Below are 17,573 nucleotides of genomic sequence, written 5' to 3' on the forward strand. Positions count from 1 at the left end.
CCCCGAACCCCTAAAGGGGCAGGTGCCTGGGACAAGCTTTTCCAATCACACCAGCTCCCCCAGGAAGAGCAGCACTGGGCACAGGAAGTAAGACAGCTGGTAAGTCACTGCTATGCAAGAGCAACCAGGAGCTGTCAGGAGCAGCGTTCCGAGCTCCGCTCCTGGCGTGGCAGGAGAAGGGACCAGGTCTGTCTGTGAAGCCCACGGTGCAGAACTGACCTCTTGGCTCTCAAAGCTCTTGGCCTTTAGTGTTGCTTGGTGCACAGACGCCTGTCTGCTTCCACAGGGAGCCAAGAAGGCACAGGGAGATCCCTGCCGAGAGTCCAGCTGATCCCCGCTCAGGCTGGCGGGGCAGGCGCTAGTGGCCGAGCTGGCGGTCGTCGTAGGTGCTGTACCGCTTCACGTGGATGCGGCGCACGCGGTCCCGCAGCTCCAGCCCCTCCTCATCCTCGCTGTGGGACGCCTGGCTGCGGCTCCTGCTCGTGGCCTCCAGCAGGGAGTTGTCAGGGACACGAGGGGTCTCGTACAGCAGCACGTTCAGGGTCTCCTCATAAATCCGTGCCTCGGGGAATTCAACCTGCAAAAGACAGCACAGCTCCTTCTCCCGAGCGGCACAGCCCCGAGCGGCCCCGGCCCGCCCCGAGCGGCACAGCCCCGAGCGGCCCCGCCCCGCCCCGAGCGGCACAGCCCCGAGCGGCCCCGGCCCGCCCCGAGCGGCACAGCCCCGAGCGGCCCCGGCCCGCCCCGAGCGGCCCAGCCCCGAGCGGCCCCGGCCCGCCCCGAGCGGCCCAGCCCCGAGCGGCCCCGGCCTGCCCCGAGCGGCACAGCCCCGAGCGGCCCCGGCCCGCCCCAACCTACAACAGGGCTGAAGACAGACCCAAACCTGAGCCACAGACAGAGACACTACAAGGAGCGTAAACCAACTGCAAATGAGAGAGGTGAGCCAAGTTGACTCATTCCTAGCAGAGGATTAGTCTCACCAGCAGCTCACCTCCCTCACCTCTCCTTTTAGGCTGCTCTAGAGTGGAACACAGCATCTCTGAGTCTCCAGTGCTAATGCTGGACTCTGGTCACCGTGCCTGCCAGCCAGCAGTTAACTCCTGAAGCTAGGGCAGCTCTGCAGATTCATCATGCTAATCATTACCCTCTTTTCATGCATGCAGCTCCTCCCTCTAGGACACACAGTGCTTGAAAACAAGGGGGGTTTAGGTAACCACCCAAATCAGAGGTGGAAAGACTATGAGAAGAATAGCTGCAGTGTGGGGAAATGAAGGCAGGCTGGGAACCTACAGCCCTGCTGGACTTTTTCTAACAGCTGTTCTACAGTTCTGCACATAAAAGCACAATGCTAATAAAAACATCACATTTCTGAACAGGGCTTGAGCTCAAGCTTCCACTGCCTCCATTTCAGTTATTCAGGTTGGGACAGATCACCTTCAGCCTGCTCCTTCCTGCCATGTATTCTCCAACACTCTGGAGAAATTTATACTCCCAGACACAACTACTTAGTCCAATTACACTCAAGGATTACATCAGAGCAAGTGAAACACAGTACAAAGTAACTGCAATGAAGTAGACCTATGTAAGCATAATTAGGGTCAGAATTAGATCTTTTACTTCATCTAATTAGAGCAGAATTTAAAGGCATCTCAGGGACACCAAGTCCATCAACTTTGAGAAACTAAGATGTGCTAAAATGCACATGCTCTCAGGATCACCATTCTCAGCCTGTCCTTCTTCAAACCTGCTCCCATCTTTAGCCTCCTCTGAATCCTGCCTGGTACACAGCAGCCTCTAGCAAGACTCCAGCTTAACCTGCAGCCCCCTGAGCAGCGAGCTGGCCGAGCGACCTGGGTGCCACTGCCCAGGGCAGCTGCTCTCAAAGCCTTTCCAAGCAGCAACACTTCCTGCCCTAAGCAGTTTGGTTTAAGTGATACCAAATCTGCACCTTCCTGCAATGCCCCATCAAGCTGGTTTCATTTCAAACCACGAGAGAGAGGAGGGTAAGTCTGCACTACCTTGGTTTGCTTCTTCTCCGTGGCGTACACTATGGAGGTGCAGCAGACCTCGGCCAGCTTCCGGCCCTGCCCATAGAAGGACCAGCAGCAGATTTCATCCCCTATGACATCCTTAATGAAGAGCACTCTGCCGTTGAAGCGGAGGGAGAGCTTGTCAAAGAGCTCAATGTTCTTCAGCAGGTTGTCATCAGAGTTACTGAAACAGAGAGAGAAGCAGGAGGAGCTTTGTGGGGGCGGCCGGCAGCCACCTCCCCCGAGCGCCGCCGCGCTGCCGGGGCCCCCCCAGCGGGAAGCAGCTGCAGAACACCAACAAGCAGTGACTCACTGCCATGTGCTGCCAAGAAAAGAGAGGGTAATAGCCAATCTCAGACACAAATAAGGTGCTCTGGCCCCCAGGAGCACACACACCAGCCTTCGGGGGTCAAGTTCTGTAATTAATAACGACAGCACCGTTGCCCAAATCATTACATCAACTACCTCCAACTACCTCTTGAGTGATGCTCAAGGCAATTAGAGCACAGGCTAACTGCAGCTGCCTTAGCTCAGGAACAGCACCAGCCCCCAGCCTCCAAGGCACCTTAGCAGGCCAGCTAGGGAGCCAAGTGGTGCTTTTTAGCAAGACATGACATCATGCTCCCGGTGGCAGCAGCTTCACTTCTGCAAGAGGCTCTGCAGTCTCTCTGAGGCCAGACACTGCTGGACTGGGGCTCGGCAGCAAACACTTCAGCTGAGAAGGGCTTCTGTTCAGATCTAAATAAACAGGAGAACAATGTGCAACCAGGCAAGATCTTGCAGCAATCATTTGTAAAGCAACCTGAGATGCAGCCAGTGACCAATCTCAGCCTCTATCAAGTGGCAGAGAAAAGGATGGAGAAGTCTTCATCCAATTGTTGTTAGGCCACAGTGAACGTGAGCGAGAAAGCTCCTTTTATGCTGTTCATTAGGAAGAATATAAGGGGGGAAAAAATGCATCTTGGCTTGCTGGCAGCCAGTGTGGGATCTGAAATAGAGATGCTTCATCTGAGCACCACCAAAGCATGCAGATTCAGGCACAAGGAATCATTAGAAGCCTACAGCTAGCTGAGATAGCAGCACCCCCTGGCATCCAGGATTCTGTGCTCTCATTACTGCTACATTTGCATTGCCAGAGTCAAGGTGACCAATGTGCTGTTCTGTGCCTGCTTTAGCACCCTGCCCTAAGCTGAAGGGTAACAGGGGGAGAAGCCCAAGAGACACTGAATGCAGCCTGCTGAAAGCCAGGCTGTGCTGCAGCACTCCCACAGGTAGCATTGCCTGACTACCTGGAACACCAAGATGGTTAGCATCCATCTTTCTGACAGGCAGACAATCAGCTGGTCCAGGGAAGAGAGCATCCAAGCTTGCATCTCTGGCTGGAAAGGCTGAAAGCAAGGATGCTGCACAGCATCAGGGATTATTCTCATCACTCCAACGAGGGGCTTGGGAGAATCCAAAGCCATTCTGATAGCATCACAACAAAGGGAGCGTGACAGTGACAGCACAGAACTAACTGCATAATACAGACAGTTTGGTGTGTTCTGCCCCCAGTTAGAGTCACATCAGTCAAGAATAACTGCACTCAAATCCACTCTTTTAAGCAAAAAACCCCAACCCACCAAAACAATCCAAACTCCCACACCCTCAGGTGATGCCATGCCACATCCTCCTCCACTCCCCCAGGCAAAGGGAAGCTCCCCATCAGAGGGGGGAAGCACTGACATACCTGGTGTAGGAGTACTTGTTGTTGCTTCTGTTGTAAAGCAGCTTAACAACAGGCTGTTGAGAGAAGAACAAAAGAAGAAGGAGAGAAAGGGTAAGTTCTGGGTCTGAATGCATCCAGCAGAGTTTCTGTTTCTCACTGGGTAGTAGTGGAAAGCAATTACTTTCATTGATGATTCTATCAGCCTCTCCTCTTCTTTTGGAGATGTGATAATGGGGATGCTACAGACAGGCTCATACAAGTCTTTCTTGTCCTGTTTGAAAGAAAGGAGGGAAAATAAACTCAGGAGATAAATCTAAGCCTAAGATCTGCTGCTGCTGTCTTCTCCAGCCCCTCCAGCCATGTTCCCCAATCCTGTGATGCAAGGGGAAAGCTCTGTGCTGCCATGGCAACCACACCAGTTACCTTCCTTTGCTCCCCAGGGACACAGGGGAGAGACTTCTTGTCCCCAGAAGGCAGCAGTAACTGAAATGCTGGGATGCAGGTGGATGTCCTTCCCAGCTCTGAGCTCAAGTCACCTTTGGTTTAAGTGGGTGTCTGGTTTATCCTTTTTTGAAGCATTCACCACCTCCAGCCACTGCAGTGCCTGGGAGGTGCCATCAGCCAGTGGGAGGTGAAGGGTTTAGAGCACTCCAAGGTCTTTTCCTTCATGAAGACTCAAACTTTGAAAAACCAACTCACCACCTTTTCACAGACTCAAACCCATTCTGCCCAGAAACATCCAATCAGAAGTGGCACAGCTTGGGGGCAGTACAGACAGATGCCACAAGGGCCTTTCAAAGCACAGGCTCCCAACAATCATGTTCATGCAATCAGTTTCCTTTCAATTTCTGGCTTTGATTTGGTTTCACACAAGAGAACTCATTCACTGTTTCTTAAATAGCATTAAAAAGAGAAACAGGGAAGGACCAGACCCTCTGCTTAAATGAGGAATGGTGAATACAGCCCCTGCTGTGGCCTGGCATCCCTGTGAGGCAGAAACCTGCTCCTGTCCCCACTCAGGGGGAAGCACAAAGGGAAGTGCCTGACCTATCATCAGAGCAGACACCTCTGAGAGCAGCTGGGCTTGAACCTGCAGCTGGCACACTCTAGATTCACATAACCCAACCAGGGGACAATTCTTCTCTAACCTAAGCAGGGACAATCCTGGCTAGGTTACCAAGAAACAGCTCTCTTAATGCTGCCATCACCCCCCTGACTGCACTGAGTCCTTCAGAGCACATTCACCTGGAAGGCTGAGCCAAGATAGAACACTTCCAGGGAGATCATAAACTCCAGGGAACCTCAGGTGTGGATACAGAGCAAGGGTAACTATGGCTCTGACAAAGGTGCTGGATAAGCTCTTCCAACATGCCTGCCTGCCAGCTCCTTTCCTTTCCAGCCTGTCCTCTACATCCACGACTTGATGCCATCTCTGAGGCCACCAAATGCTCTGTCAGGTTCTCTCAAGTACATTTTATAAGCCAAATACCCACCAAAAAAAACCCCAAGCCACTCTCCAGGCTGCTTCTGCTTCTTACCTGCAAGGCTGCTTGGCACATGTCCACCAAGCCCTGGATGAGATAGTACTTGGCTTCTGCCATCAGCTCTTTGATCTCCTGCCTGTGCTTGGGCAGTGCAATTGTGTCATCCCGCAGATAGTTCAGGATGGTTCCAAAGTGCTTCCCACAACGGTCAATAAGGATCCAGCCTGAAAGACGACCATCACAGCACTTCAATCACCTCAGCGCTAGGGGGCAAGGAAAAGCTCCTCGGAGAGGTTCGCTAAGCCCGAGGCTGCACAGGGTAACCTCCCCCATTCCATTCAGTCTTCACTGAGCTGGGGCCAAGTGCAGTTGGTCACAGAACTGAAACTGAGAGGGGAACCACTCCTTTGGTCCCTCCTCTGTGTGCTCAGGGCTTTGCAGCACCCCAAAGGAGGAGCCTCGAGCTAAAAATCTGCAGCTTCCTATCCCAAGACACTGAAAGTGCTGCAGGAACCTGGCTGCCCCTATCAGCTGCTGCCCAGAATTGCCAGCTGTGCTTCCTCTCTGTGTTAGCTCCTGATGAAAGGAATAGGCCTTTGTAACTGCCACAGGAAGTCTAATTTTCAGCTCTTCAGCTGACTGCCCAAGCCACTCCAGCTTTGAAAAACACAAAAAGGCCAAAAAAGAGCAAGCTTGTTCCTAGGGAGGTTGCTGCTTCAGTGCAGAGGTTTGTTATGCTCCCAGCAGCATGGGGGAGCGCTGGGTGTGCATGGGGATGAATGGGCAATCAACAAGCCAAGGCAAGACCTGCAGGGAGCATTCACAAAGGTCTGCAACAAGTAGGTCTGGGATAAGTTCCACAGCCCAACAGGAGGGATCTGGCAGCATTCCAATCACACCTTCTGCTGTTGTTCAGTGTGAGTGAGAGAAGTGTTCCTATGGTGCTGCAAGGCAGCAGAAATCTCAGTATGGGGAAAAAAAGCTGTCCTGGTTTCCAAACAGGAGCAAAGAACAGGCTGGAGCTGCACCAGGAGGGAACAGAGAAGGGATGCAGCACAGGAAGCAGCAGTGGAAAGGCAGTTGTTGCCATTTCTAAACCTCCCTGAAGTCACACTTGGTAGGAAACAGGATGTCTGACCTGCAGGCAAGCAGCAGCAATGCAGGATGCACAAAGGCAGAGGCTTAACTTTTCCATCACATGGAAGGCAGGCAAAAAAATACACCCCAAAAAAGTGTTATTTTGGGACCTAAGTACAGAAAACAGGAGAGGAAAGTAGGCTAAAGCACTGCTGGCTTCTCCAACTGCAGCTGTCAGAGCATGAGCCTTGTTTTCCATTCTGGCTGAGGCTCCTGGACAAAACTGCTGGGCTAAGGGCATTTAGCTGTGTCACACTCCACAAGAGCCAGCCAGCTGAGGGGGAGCTTGCTTTAAATGATCTGCAGACTCCACAAGGAGCTGTTCCAAGCTTAAGTGAACAAACTGCTGTGCATCAAGATTAAATTGCTGCAAGCTGGGCATGTGGAGGAGCATTCACATGCAAGTGTCTGAAACCCCAAGAGGTTAAACCCTCAACCAGCCCCTCTCAGCCTCTTCTCCACAGCACCACACCCCTCACTCCTGAGCTGGGCTACTGGAGAGAGGAAAATGAAAGCTTTCATAACCACTGCTGGTGTTGGTCGTCTTGTTCTATGCTCTGCAATTTCTCACCTCCAGCAGGAGGTAACATCTGACTGATGGCCAACACTGTCACAGAATCACAGAGTGTTAGGGCTTGGAGGGGACTTCCAGAGATCATCCAGTCCAACCCCCCTGCCAGAGCAGCATCGCCTAGGGCAGGCCATACAGGAACAGCACTGTAAGCCACAAGTGGAACATGCCACTGGGAGGAGGAAAAGGAGAACTTCCAACCTAGCAAGCAAGGCTTCTGAGCTTTGCAGATGAAAGCTGCGTGGCCCTCCCCCACTCAGGCATTTCCAACGACACCACTGCATGACACCACAGGAAGGACAACCCACAGTGTCTGCTGTCTTCCCAGCAACATCAACCACCTGCCTCCCAGCTGGGATGGAAGGGCAGGGAAGCAGCCACTCCACCGATTAACTCTGGCAACAGAAGAGCACACTTCTGTCAAGCCCAGATGCCTCTCGGCACGAGGGGAGTCAGCTGCCTCGCGTTCCAAGCCGCTTTGGGGACACATCCTTCCCCACACCCCGAGCAGAGCACGGCCTTAAGATATTCAACCGAGCACCACCAAAGCACCCAGCAGTTTTACAAGAGCCTCCAGCCCCAAAGAGACCTCCTTACCTTCCTTGTCTGTGAGCACTTCCATCCTGCCGCTGAACATGGCCTTCAGCATGGTGTCGTGCCGGGTCAGCACCTGCACCGTGGTGTAGTACAGCGAGCCGCCGACGTTCAGCCGCACGTACTTGTTACCGAGGCTGCCCCCTTTGAAGCCGCAGGCTTTGGGCTTGGGCCCTGCAGCAGGACACAGGGTGCTGGTGAGGCACGTGTCCCCCGACATCTCCTTCTGTAGGTAGATGACGACTCTGCAGAGCGTGGGCTTGACGGATTCCGCCGTGGTGGGGAAGGGTGGGGAGTCACGGCAGGAGCACGAGGCGCAGGCGGTCACAGCCCCATGGCCCTTCGAGCAGAAACGTGCAAGGTCAGCTTCCACCTGCACCGCACCCAGGGAGGTCACAGCAAAGAGGAGACACCGTCAGTGCGCTCCCAAGAACGCATCTGCACGGCTTCTGACCGCTCCCAAGAACCCATCTGCACGGCTTCTGACCGCTCCCAAGAACCCATCTGCACGGCTTCTGACCGCTCCCACGAACCCATCTGCACAGCTTCTGACCGCTCCCAAGAACGCATCTGCACGGCTTCTGACTGCTCCCAAGAACCCATCTGCACGGCTTCTGACCGCTCCCACGAACGCATCTGCACGGCTTCTGACCAAACAGGGCTCAGCTGCTCGTCAAGCGCCCCACACAGCAGCGCAGCAGCTGCTGGGCACCGCGCAGCTGCATTCCTCCTAGCGAGACACCAAACTTCTTCACTTCCTCTTGTTTGGTCTTCAGCCAACACCACGAACGCCACAGCCAAAGCTTAGCCCCCCCGAACTTTCCAGAAGAACGCAGCTCTTGCTTTGAGCAGTGCTGAAGGGGGAGGGCAGAGCTTTCCCCTGGCAGCCGGTCGGGCAGGAGGCTGTGCTGCCACTCTAACGTGCTCCTGAGCTAAGAACCTGCTCGGCTTTAGCTGTAAACAGGAATCTAATCCTTAATTGCTCCCCTTAACACAAGAGGTTTTCTGCGTCCCTTCCTTCCGGCCCTGTGTGGGAGGCAGGACTGCGGAACAGTGACACAAGAGCCCGGACACCGCACCAGGAAATGGCCCAGGGCAGAACTTCCATAAAAAGGAAAAATCCCCAAACCCCGAAGGCCCCCGGCCCTCCTGCGCGGCGCCGCTGCCCCAGGGGCCCCGCTCCGGGCTCCCACCACACGCTGCTCCCGGTTCCCGGCATGCCCAGGCTCTGCCGTGCATATCACGGCGGGGTAGCGGCAGGACCCCGGCCCCGCCAAGCCAGGCCCGCACAGGGCCGGAGCGGCGCGGCCGGGCCGCAACACACATCGAAGCCGTACGCACCGGGGGACGGCAGCGCGTCCGGGGAGTGGGCTCCCTTCCCGCCGAGGCCTGCAGCGCGCTCCCTCACGGGGCCCGGTCTGGCAGCTGGAGAGGCAAAGGGAGGCTGACCCAGCAGCGGCAGGCCCAGCCCGGCCCCGCCCGCTACCGGGCCGGCCGTCAGAGACGCGGCCGAGGCAGCCGCACCGCCCCGGGCGGCCGCGACGACAGGCGGCCCGGGAGAGCCGCCGCGGTCCCGGTATTGGCTCACCTGCCCGCGGCCGCCCCACAGCCCCAAGCTGAGCTCATTTCCTCCGCGCCCCGCTGGGAGCCGGCGCCCCGGAAGCACTTCCCCGCCGCGGCCCTGGACCGCAGCTCCCGGCGTGCCCCGCGGCGCCCCCGGGACTGCGGCTCCCGGCGTGCTCCGCGGCGGGCGCGGGCTGTCGCCGTGGCAGCGGCGAGCGCTCGGCAGGGATCCGGGCCCGGTGTCGCGAGGTGACGGAGTCCCCGGCGGCCGCTCCTGTGCCCCCTGCTCGCCCGGGGCGATGGCGCAGGCGGCGCTGGGCGCGGCCGGCCTCCACTTCGACGAACTGAACAAGCTGCGGGTGCTGGACCCGGAGGTGTCGCAGCAGACGGCGCAGCTCCGTGAGGAGTGCCGAGCCTTCCTCGATAGTAAGTGCGGCCGAGCCAGGCCCCCGGAGCGCCGCCGTCACCCTGCCGGCAGCTGGGCCCGGCCGCTGCCGTGCGCCTGGAGGGCGTAGCAGTGACAGCGCCCTGTCTGGGCCTGGCCAGCTGCCGTCAGGAGCTCGGAGGAGGGTTAGGAGGCCAGGCAGGGGCACAGGAGGCCGTGTAGGACTGCCCTTGGACGCTTGAGGGCTACTCTTTGGTCTCTTTCTAGCCTGTCAGCAGGGAATTCTTAAAACGTTCGTGTTCACAGCGAGCTGGAAGTAAAGCCACCCCTAAAACTGATAGCCTCTAGTGAAATCATTAGGTGCTTTTTCTTTAAGGGTGTTTTGGGTATTAATGACTTGTTTGCTTGCTTTTCTCTTTGCAGAAATAGTAGAATTCCAAAAAATAGTGGGTACCTTAATTGAACTTGTTGATCAACTGGCAAAAGCTGCTGAAAGTGAGAAGATGAAGGTACTGTGCCATTCATCCCTGCCCTGTCCTGCACTCTGTCTGACATCCCAGCTCTCTCCCTTCCTCCCTTTAGGGCAGAGCCCAGTTCTTCCTGTCTTCCTGTTCCACCCAGAGCTTGTCTGTCTGCAGGGCCAGGCAGCAGTGATCAGTTTGTGTTTCAGAGGAGTTGGTGACTTCTCTTTGCTCAGTTGGAGGGAAGTGCCAAGCACTTTGTCTCTGCAGGGACTGTTTGCTCATCTCACCAGCAGCTCAGTCTGAAGGTGCCAGCCTCCTGTATTGCTAGTGTGGCTGAAACACTTCAAAACCAAGCTGCTAGGAGTGAAAGGGGCTGAAATGACCAACCCCACCCCCCAGTGCAGCTCCTTCACTGTCCTCTTTTGACAGGCCATCGGGGCCCGGAATTTGCTGAAGTCTATAGCAAAGCAGCGAGAAGCTCAGGAACAGCAGCTCCAGGCTTTGATAGCTGAGAAGAAAATGCAGCTGGAAAGGTAAATTTTCTGTCAGGTACTTGTGGGGCACTACCTGGGCTGGCAGGCAGCCCAGCCTCTGTGTTTGGCTGCAGGACATGGTCAAAGCTTCTTCAAACAGTGTGCAGTGAAGCTGTGTCCTCCTGCAGAGTGCCCCTGGAGCAAGGCACAGCCACGAGCCTGCAGCTGGCTCAGGGCTTGTCCAGAGGTTTCTCTGGTGGCTTTGTGGCTCAGCAAACAGAGGCAGCATGAGACCATGCCACTGAAGACACCAAGAAAACTGCAGCAGGGTGCCATGTGGCTGACCTGTGAAGGCACTTTAGAACTGCAGGGTCTAGCTGATGCCAGGAGAGGGGCAGCTTGTGGCAGGCTGAGAAACTGGAAAGGTTGAGGAGTATCAGGAGTGTGAGAAACAGGCTGGCAGAGCCACAGCAGGAGCAGGGCAGTGATGGTGCCCCAGTGCTTGACCCTGCTGAGGCTGCACCTTGAGTACTGGGTTCAGTTCTGGGCACCACAGGACAGGAAAGACATTGAGGTTCTGGAGGGGGCCCAGAGAACAGCAATGAGGATGGGGAGGGGGTTGGAGGGTATCATGCAAGGAGGGGCTGAGGGAGCTGGGGTTGTTTAGACTGGAGGAGGCTGGGGGAGATCTCCTTGTTCTCTACAGCTCCCTGGAAGGGAGGTTGGAGTGGGGCTGGAGTTGGTCTCTTCTCCCAGGTAACTGAGGACAGGACAAGAGGCAGTGGGTTTAAGTTGTGCCAGGGGAGGTTAGGTTGGAGATAAGGAAGAACTTCTTTACTGAGAGCAGAGAGGGTTTGGCACAGGCTGCCCAGGGAGGTGGTGGAGGTGTTCCAGGAGCCGTAGCTGTGGTGCTTCAGGCCATGGTGCAGTGGCCATGGCAGCTGGCTCACAGCTGGACTCGATGATCCTGGAGGCCTTTTCCAACCTTCCAATCTGATTCTCAGATTTTAGCAATCTGTGCAGCTGTGGCGTTGCAGGTGACCAACACAGGCAGCTCCTTCCCCAGCGAGCAGGGGAGGCTGAGCTGCAGCATGCCAGCAGCAGGGCTGGCTGCAGCTGGGGCCCGTGGGTTTGCCTTTCAGGTACCGGATAGAGTACGAGACGCTGTGCAGGATCGAAGCAGACCAGAAGGAGTTCATCGACCAATTCATTTTTCAGAAGTGAAGCAGCTGAAGAGGAAACCACAAAACCAAACTACCTTGGAAACTTGACCATTCCAGAACTTTTGGAGAATGTTCCAAAAATATGCAATTTCCCCCCACTGTGTGTGACTGGAGAGGTGGTTTGGCTGAACGGCCGGGGCCTGCCTTCAGCGTGCCTGGCGCTGCAAGTGGCAACAAGCAGCTGCAGAGACTGTTTCTGCCCTTTGGTTTTTGTACCACTTTTGTACACTCAGCAGCTGCCACTCCATTCCCAGCTGAATGGCTGCTGCTGCCCTGCCTGTCCCTTTTTGACCTGTACAGCTCCTTCAGAAATCAGGAAATAAATTATTGCTTTCAGGCTTTTCTGGGTGCACCAGAAGCAGAGTGGCTCTCGTTGTGTTTTGTGTGTGACCTCCAGCCTTGCCTACAGCCCCTGGGGGCAGATGGTTTCTCCTGTGTGCAGCAGCTCTCATCTCTGCAAAGACACAACACACCAGCAGCAGGGCTTTTTTTCTCTGTATTGACCAGATTCTTTTTGTCCACAGTTAGGAAGAAAAGGGCCAGAAATGTACAATGAACAGGATGGAGCAGTTACAGACACACAAAAGGCAGAAAACAGGGCAGAATGAAGGGCTCTGGACAACCTGATCTAGTTGAGGAGGTCCCTGCTTACTGCAGAGGGGGTCGGACTGGATGACCTGTGCAGGTCCCCTGCAACCCAGACCATTCTATGACTGGAAGCTGTGCCTGAGGGACTTCCAGCCAGGTAGTCATGAGAGAGTTGACTCCTTTCCTGGGTACTGTTGGTGACTGCAGAGGGAGGAGACAAAGCCCCCCTGGGCCAGCAGTGGTGGCAGGAGTAGAGAGACTATAAATACCTAAGTGGCATTTCACAGCTGAACGCTGGGGTCTGAAAAGCAAACCTCCCATTGAAGTGCAAATAGAGACAGTTTGTGTCTGTCTTGCAGCAACCAAATAAGGAGAAGTTGGTCTGCCCAAAGCCCTGGGAGGCTTCCATTGATGCCAGTGCAGCCCTGAAACAGGCAGTGGCTGAGAAGCCTTCTCAGGGCCCTGTCATCTCACACACAGCTCCGAGTTTGACTCCTGCAGCTCAGAAGCCAGCAATTCTCGGCTGGTTGGGTTTATTTTTAGGAGGAGTAGGGTTTTATTTACTGTGGGAACTACCTGTGAGCTCATGGTCCCTTGAAGTTCCTTTGAGTCTTTCCCTTAAGAAGATTAAATGCTGTTTAATGCCTTTAGTGATTTATTTCCATAGCAGGAGTGGTTTCGTGGAGGAGAAGTTTACAAATCCTGGTTTACAACTCCTGAAGTGCTCCAGAGCCCTCTAGGAAGCGTGTGCCTCACTGTCAGAGTGCACTTTAAGCTTTCAATAACCCAGATTCGGGCAGGCTTACCACTCAGAATTAATCAAAATCAAAGCAGAGCAAAGGAAGGTAGAGGAAGGGGTGAGGGAGCTAAGGAATCTCATTTGAAATGCTCCAAAGGCAGAGCCTTGCAAATCTGTGTACAATCACTCAGGGGTTTTGCAGAATGTGCTCCTGGAAGACAAATTTCTTACTTAAGTGGTATTGTAACAGTCACCTGGGAAAAGTATCAGCTGGAGTTGCTTTCCCACCCCCCATCAAATGGTTGAAAGTTCATTTCCCATTCCAGCTGTGCTGGTACCGCTCACAGCCGGCACTGGGAGAGCAGCCAGGGCCTCTGCCCAGGCACCACAGGGGATTGAGCTGCCAGAGCTGCTGCAGATGACTGAGGGAGGCTGGGGACTGCCACCCACCCCGATCTTGTGGTGGGAGCCAGGTGCTCTGGGACCAGCTGCTGCAGCCAGCAAGGTGAGACAGGTGTTTGCCCCAGAGGACCATGTCAGCACAGGGCCTGAACCAAAACCAGTGTGAGTGTTGGGCGGACAGCTGCGGGAGCAGACTACTTCCTTTTCCTCTTCTCCACCTGGTTATAGTAGGGGTTGTAGAGCATGGTGAAGAGGATGAGGAGTGGGATCAGCAGGTAGGGCAGGTAGATGGACAGCAGGACCAGGCGCTCACGCTGGGTCTCAGGCCCCAGAAGCTTCGACTTGGAGAAGTCGTGGAACAGGATGTGTGCCAGGATGGCAAACAAAGTGGTAGCCACATGGGTGGAGTAGATAATTGCAGGAGTCCTTATCCATTTGCAGCCACCTGTAGAGAAGCAAAGAGGAAGCAGTTATTAAGCATTTGGAAACAAGGAGGGTTGGGAGGCTTTTAAATGAACAGGACACCACCCACTGCATCTGCCAGGAGAGGCAGTCAAGGTGTTCCACAGGGGCAGAAAAACCCAACCCCTGGTAGCCAGCCAAGAAGATGATCTGCCTTGTGGAAACACACAGCACTGGAGCAACAGTGAAAACTTCAGAGTGACCAAATGACTGCACAGGCTTGACCCAGAACTTTGTCTACCTTGGGAGCCTGCCAGATGTCAAACCTTGATGCTGGCTGCAGTTGACCAGGGCCCCCAGTCAGAGCTTTTGCTCCTGGCAGGCCTCACTCTGCTGCCTTCTCAGATAAAACCTGTGACAATAGCACAGCACTGCACATGCTGCACCCCTGCACCTGCTTGAGGCTGATAGCTCAACTTTCCCTGCAGCACAGGGACAGGCTGCTCAGGACGTGTGATACCGACCTTTCAGGAAGGCATACACTGCCACCGGGAAGAAAGGCAGCTGCAGCAAGGCTTCACAGTAGATAAAGGCCTTGAACCACTCCGGGGGCTGCAGCATCATGGGGTCCTTGAAGGTGGCTGCATACCATTGCAGCAGCTCTGTCAGCTGGGGGAGAGACCAGGACAGGAGATCAACAAACCCAATGTCAGGTGCCAACAGGGTGACGCTGTGACCCTCACCTGGCAGCCAGGTGAAGTCACCCTTGCAGTAGGGAAATCAACCACAGAATGTTAGGGGTTGGAAGGGGCATCAAAAGATGGAGTCCAACCCCCTGCCAGAGCAGGATCAGCCAGGGCAGGTCACACAGGAATGCATCCAGGGGGGTTTTGAAAGTCTCCAGAGGAGACTCCACAACCTCTCTGGGCAGCCTGCTCCAGGGCTCCAGCACCCTCAGCATACAGAAGTGTCTCATGTTGAGGTGGAACCTCCTGTGCTTCAGCTTGTACCCATTGCTCCTTGTCCTGATCAAGGCACCCTGGCACACAGGGCTTCACACTGCCCTCCAGGGCTGCCAGGCACCACCGTTCTGAGGAACCCTTTCCATGAACTGTTCCATTTGCACTGCAGCCAGTGTCAGGCTCCCCACAGGATGAGGTACAGCTGCTTTCCAAAACCTGTTCCTCAAGTGCCATTTCCTGCCAGAAAAAGCCAAACCACAAACCCCCTGCACCTGGACATCAGCAGCTGCTCTCTTCCTCTCCCAGGCCCTCCTGCTGCCTGCTGAGGTGGGCTCAGTGCTGCAGCCACTTGCTGTGCCTCACCCAGCCCACAGGGAGCTGCTGCCCTGGGCTCCCACAGGGAGCACATCCCTGGCCCAGGAGGTTGGTGGCTGCTTGAGCTGCTTGATGTAAGAATTTGGGCTGAGACCTGCGATTAGTTTCCATCACAGGAGGGTAAATTCTGGCATAGCTTCCAGCTGGACTTTGAACGGGGAGATATGCATTGGGGTTTGCTAGTTAACTATTAATTAGCAATGGTTTCCACAATGGAGTCATTGTCCAGGCAATTCTAATGGCAAACATCAAATTCACTCATTGCAAAGCTCCTGGAGGCAGCTTTGGCCAGTCTCACCCTGGGGACAAGACCTGAACCAATTACCTTCCACCAGTCGCCACCTTCATTGACTTTATTGCTTCTTGTCTCGTGTAATTCTGTCAAGGCAGAGATCTTTACTGACTGGATCCCTGCCTTGCCTGCTTCCCCAGCACTCACCATGCCCTTTGACGTGTTCGGCAGCAGCAGGAGCACAAATCAGGCTCAGGAGTTAGAATCAGGCCCAGGGAGTGCCAGGGCGGTGACAGCTACCACGTGGCAGCGCTGCCAGCATCCTTGGGGCGTTAGTGCTGGATGCCACATGGCAGCAGAGCCATCCCCAGGAGGTTTCACGGTGCCGGTTTGCTTCCCTCTACCTGCCAAACCCACGGCCTGCCACGCTGGGGAGACGACCGCAGAGTCGCAGCTCAGATCCCTCAAGGACCCTCTGGCCCCAACCTTCCTTGGCAAAGCCTGGTCTGGAGGAGACGTCCCAGCGCCCTGCCCCGCCGAACCTCGACCGTGCCCACCGGGGCCCTTCCCGCGTGTCCCCGTGCCCGTGGCGCCGAGGGGCGCAGCCGCCGGCCCACGCCAGTTCCAGCGCCCGCGGGGGGCTGCCGAGCCCCGCACACGCCCGGCTCCGGCTCCGGCTGCCGGCGCCGCAGGCAGCGGGCGCGGAGTTATTTTTAACGCCCACCCACCGCATCCCATGGAGCCTGCCGCGGGTTTCTCCCCTCCTCCCGTCCCCGCATCCCAGATTTTGTCACAAACACCCAAGAATCGGTGAAAGCCAGCGGAAGGCTCCGCCTCAACTCGCTGCTCCTCAAAGCCCTTGCGCGGAGCAAGGCCCCGGCGCCCGCGGCCCCTTTGCCGCCCCCCGGCCCCCCAGCCCCGGCCCCCCGCGCCCCCGGCCGCGGTACTCACGCTGGGCGGGTGGAGGCCGGAGGGCAGCAGCGCCTGCAGGTCGATCAGCACCGTGATGGGGATGTGCGAGAGGAAATAGAGCGCGAACAGCCGCTCCCGCCACCGCGGACACGCCGCCGCCGCCATCGCCGCGCCACCGGCCCCGCCCCGGCCCCCGGCCCCGCCTCGGCGCTGCGGGGCGGCTGCTGGAGCCTGCAGGGAGGAGGAGGAGGAGGTGGAGGAGGAGGAGGAAGGGCCGGGGTTGGGATGCCACGTTCCCCGGTTCCAAGCAGCCCCGGGCCGCCCCCGCCCGTTTCCGCGGCTATTGCTCATTCCTCCCGATCCTGGCCACGTCCAGCGGCTGGGGAAAAGAGGCAGCGGCCGTGACCTTCCTCCTGCAGCGCCGCGGCTGATGATTCATCTCCACCGTAACGCTGCGAGCGTTAAAGCTGCATCTCCTCCTGCTTCTGCATCCAGGAGCCAGCCGAGGGAGCGCCCATTTCCTTACCCGCGCTAAGGTGCCTTCCGCTGGGCCAGCAGCTTAACGGCGCCAGAGCAAGGCAGAGCAGAACCAGGTCATTCAGTGGGTCTGATTCCATCCTTTATTGAGCACAGAAGTTGTCCAAGGTGTACACGCAGATTAGAGATCAATTTATCTGCTTGGGTTCCAGCTGTCCCCCGTTTACCAATGTCACAAACAGTTTTAAAGTAACCATACCTGAGCAGGATTACAGAAGTACAGTCAACAGAATTTTCCATCAAGTTACACTTGACAGAGGAGCTTTTAAAAAGGTTACAAAGAACAGACAGTCCGAGAAGGATCTCACGAGACTTTGTTACGAAAACAAAGAAAGGGTAAAAAAAGGTGATTAGAAAAATCTGCTACCCAAGTAAAGAGTAAAACCCTCGGCTGAGCCTGGTGAGCACCCAGCAGGTCCAACAGCAGAGTCCCAGACACGCCAGCAGGGAGCTGGCTGAAGGAGAAAAGCACTTTTGCAACTTCATACACTAAGTGGTTTGGATCAGTCACTGACATCTCACCCGGTTTTAGCAACTTGCTCCTCCACAGCTGCTCTTGGTTAGGTCCTCTGCATCCCCTTCCAGACGCACACACGCACGGATCTCAGGCCTTCTAGCACCTGGGTGTCCAATCTGCGACTCATCTGGAGCCATTCTTTGCACTCCTGGACTCTTCCCAAGGCACAATTGATTAAAGGAGATGCAGAAGCTATATTTAGAGAGCTCAAAAGGGACGGTCACAATCTGTCATTCACCTGACACTGACACCAACAAAGCTTCAAACGGATCAAA

At 55.8% G+C, this 17,573-nt stretch overlaps 3 protein-coding genes across 3 annotated transcripts; 1 reads left to right on the forward strand and 2 right to left on the reverse strand.

Moving 5' to 3' along the window:
• Positions 1–358: 358 nt before the first annotated feature.
• On the reverse strand, positions 359–8,893 carry TNFAIP1 (TNF alpha induced protein 1). Its single transcript, XM_054166938.1, has 7 exons — positions 8,866–8,893; positions 7,528–7,864; positions 5,277–5,446; positions 3,920–4,009; positions 3,760–3,812; positions 2,019–2,214; positions 359–577 (listed from the first exon to the last, which is right to left on the reverse strand). Exons 2-7 carry the CDS (start codon positions 7,742–7,744, stop codon positions 359–361), a joined length of 945 nt encoding a protein of 314 aa, XP_054022913.1. The 5' UTR covers positions 7,745–7,864; positions 8,866–8,893.
• A 366-nt stretch (positions 8,894–9,259) lies between these two features.
• IFT20 (intraflagellar transport 20) lies at positions 9,260–11,898 on the forward strand. Its single transcript, XM_054166656.1, has 4 exons — positions 9,260–9,513; positions 9,896–9,981; positions 10,366–10,469; positions 11,552–11,898. Exons 1-4 carry the CDS (start codon positions 9,387–9,389, stop codon positions 11,631–11,633), a joined length of 399 nt encoding a protein of 132 aa, XP_054022631.1. The 5' UTR covers positions 9,260–9,386; the 3' UTR covers positions 11,634–11,898.
• A 212-nt stretch (positions 11,899–12,110) lies between these two features.
• Positions 12,111–17,399, reverse strand: TMEM97 (transmembrane protein 97). Its single transcript, XM_054166634.1, has 3 exons — positions 16,284–17,399; positions 14,288–14,432; positions 12,111–13,806 (listed from the first exon to the last, which is right to left on the reverse strand). The coding sequence occupies exons 1-3, from the start codon at positions 16,593–16,595 to the stop codon at positions 13,556–13,558; spliced, it is 708 nt and encodes a 235-aa protein (XP_054022609.1). The 5' UTR covers positions 16,596–17,399; the 3' UTR covers positions 12,111–13,555.
• Between the last annotated feature and the right edge of the window lie 174 nt (positions 17,400–17,573).

Source organism: Dryobates pubescens, chromosome 13, assembly GCF_014839835.1.
Source record: "Dryobates pubescens isolate bDryPub1 chromosome 13, bDryPub1.pri, whole genome shotgun sequence".
NCBI lineage: Eukaryota > Metazoa > Chordata > Aves > Piciformes > Picidae > Dryobates > Dryobates pubescens.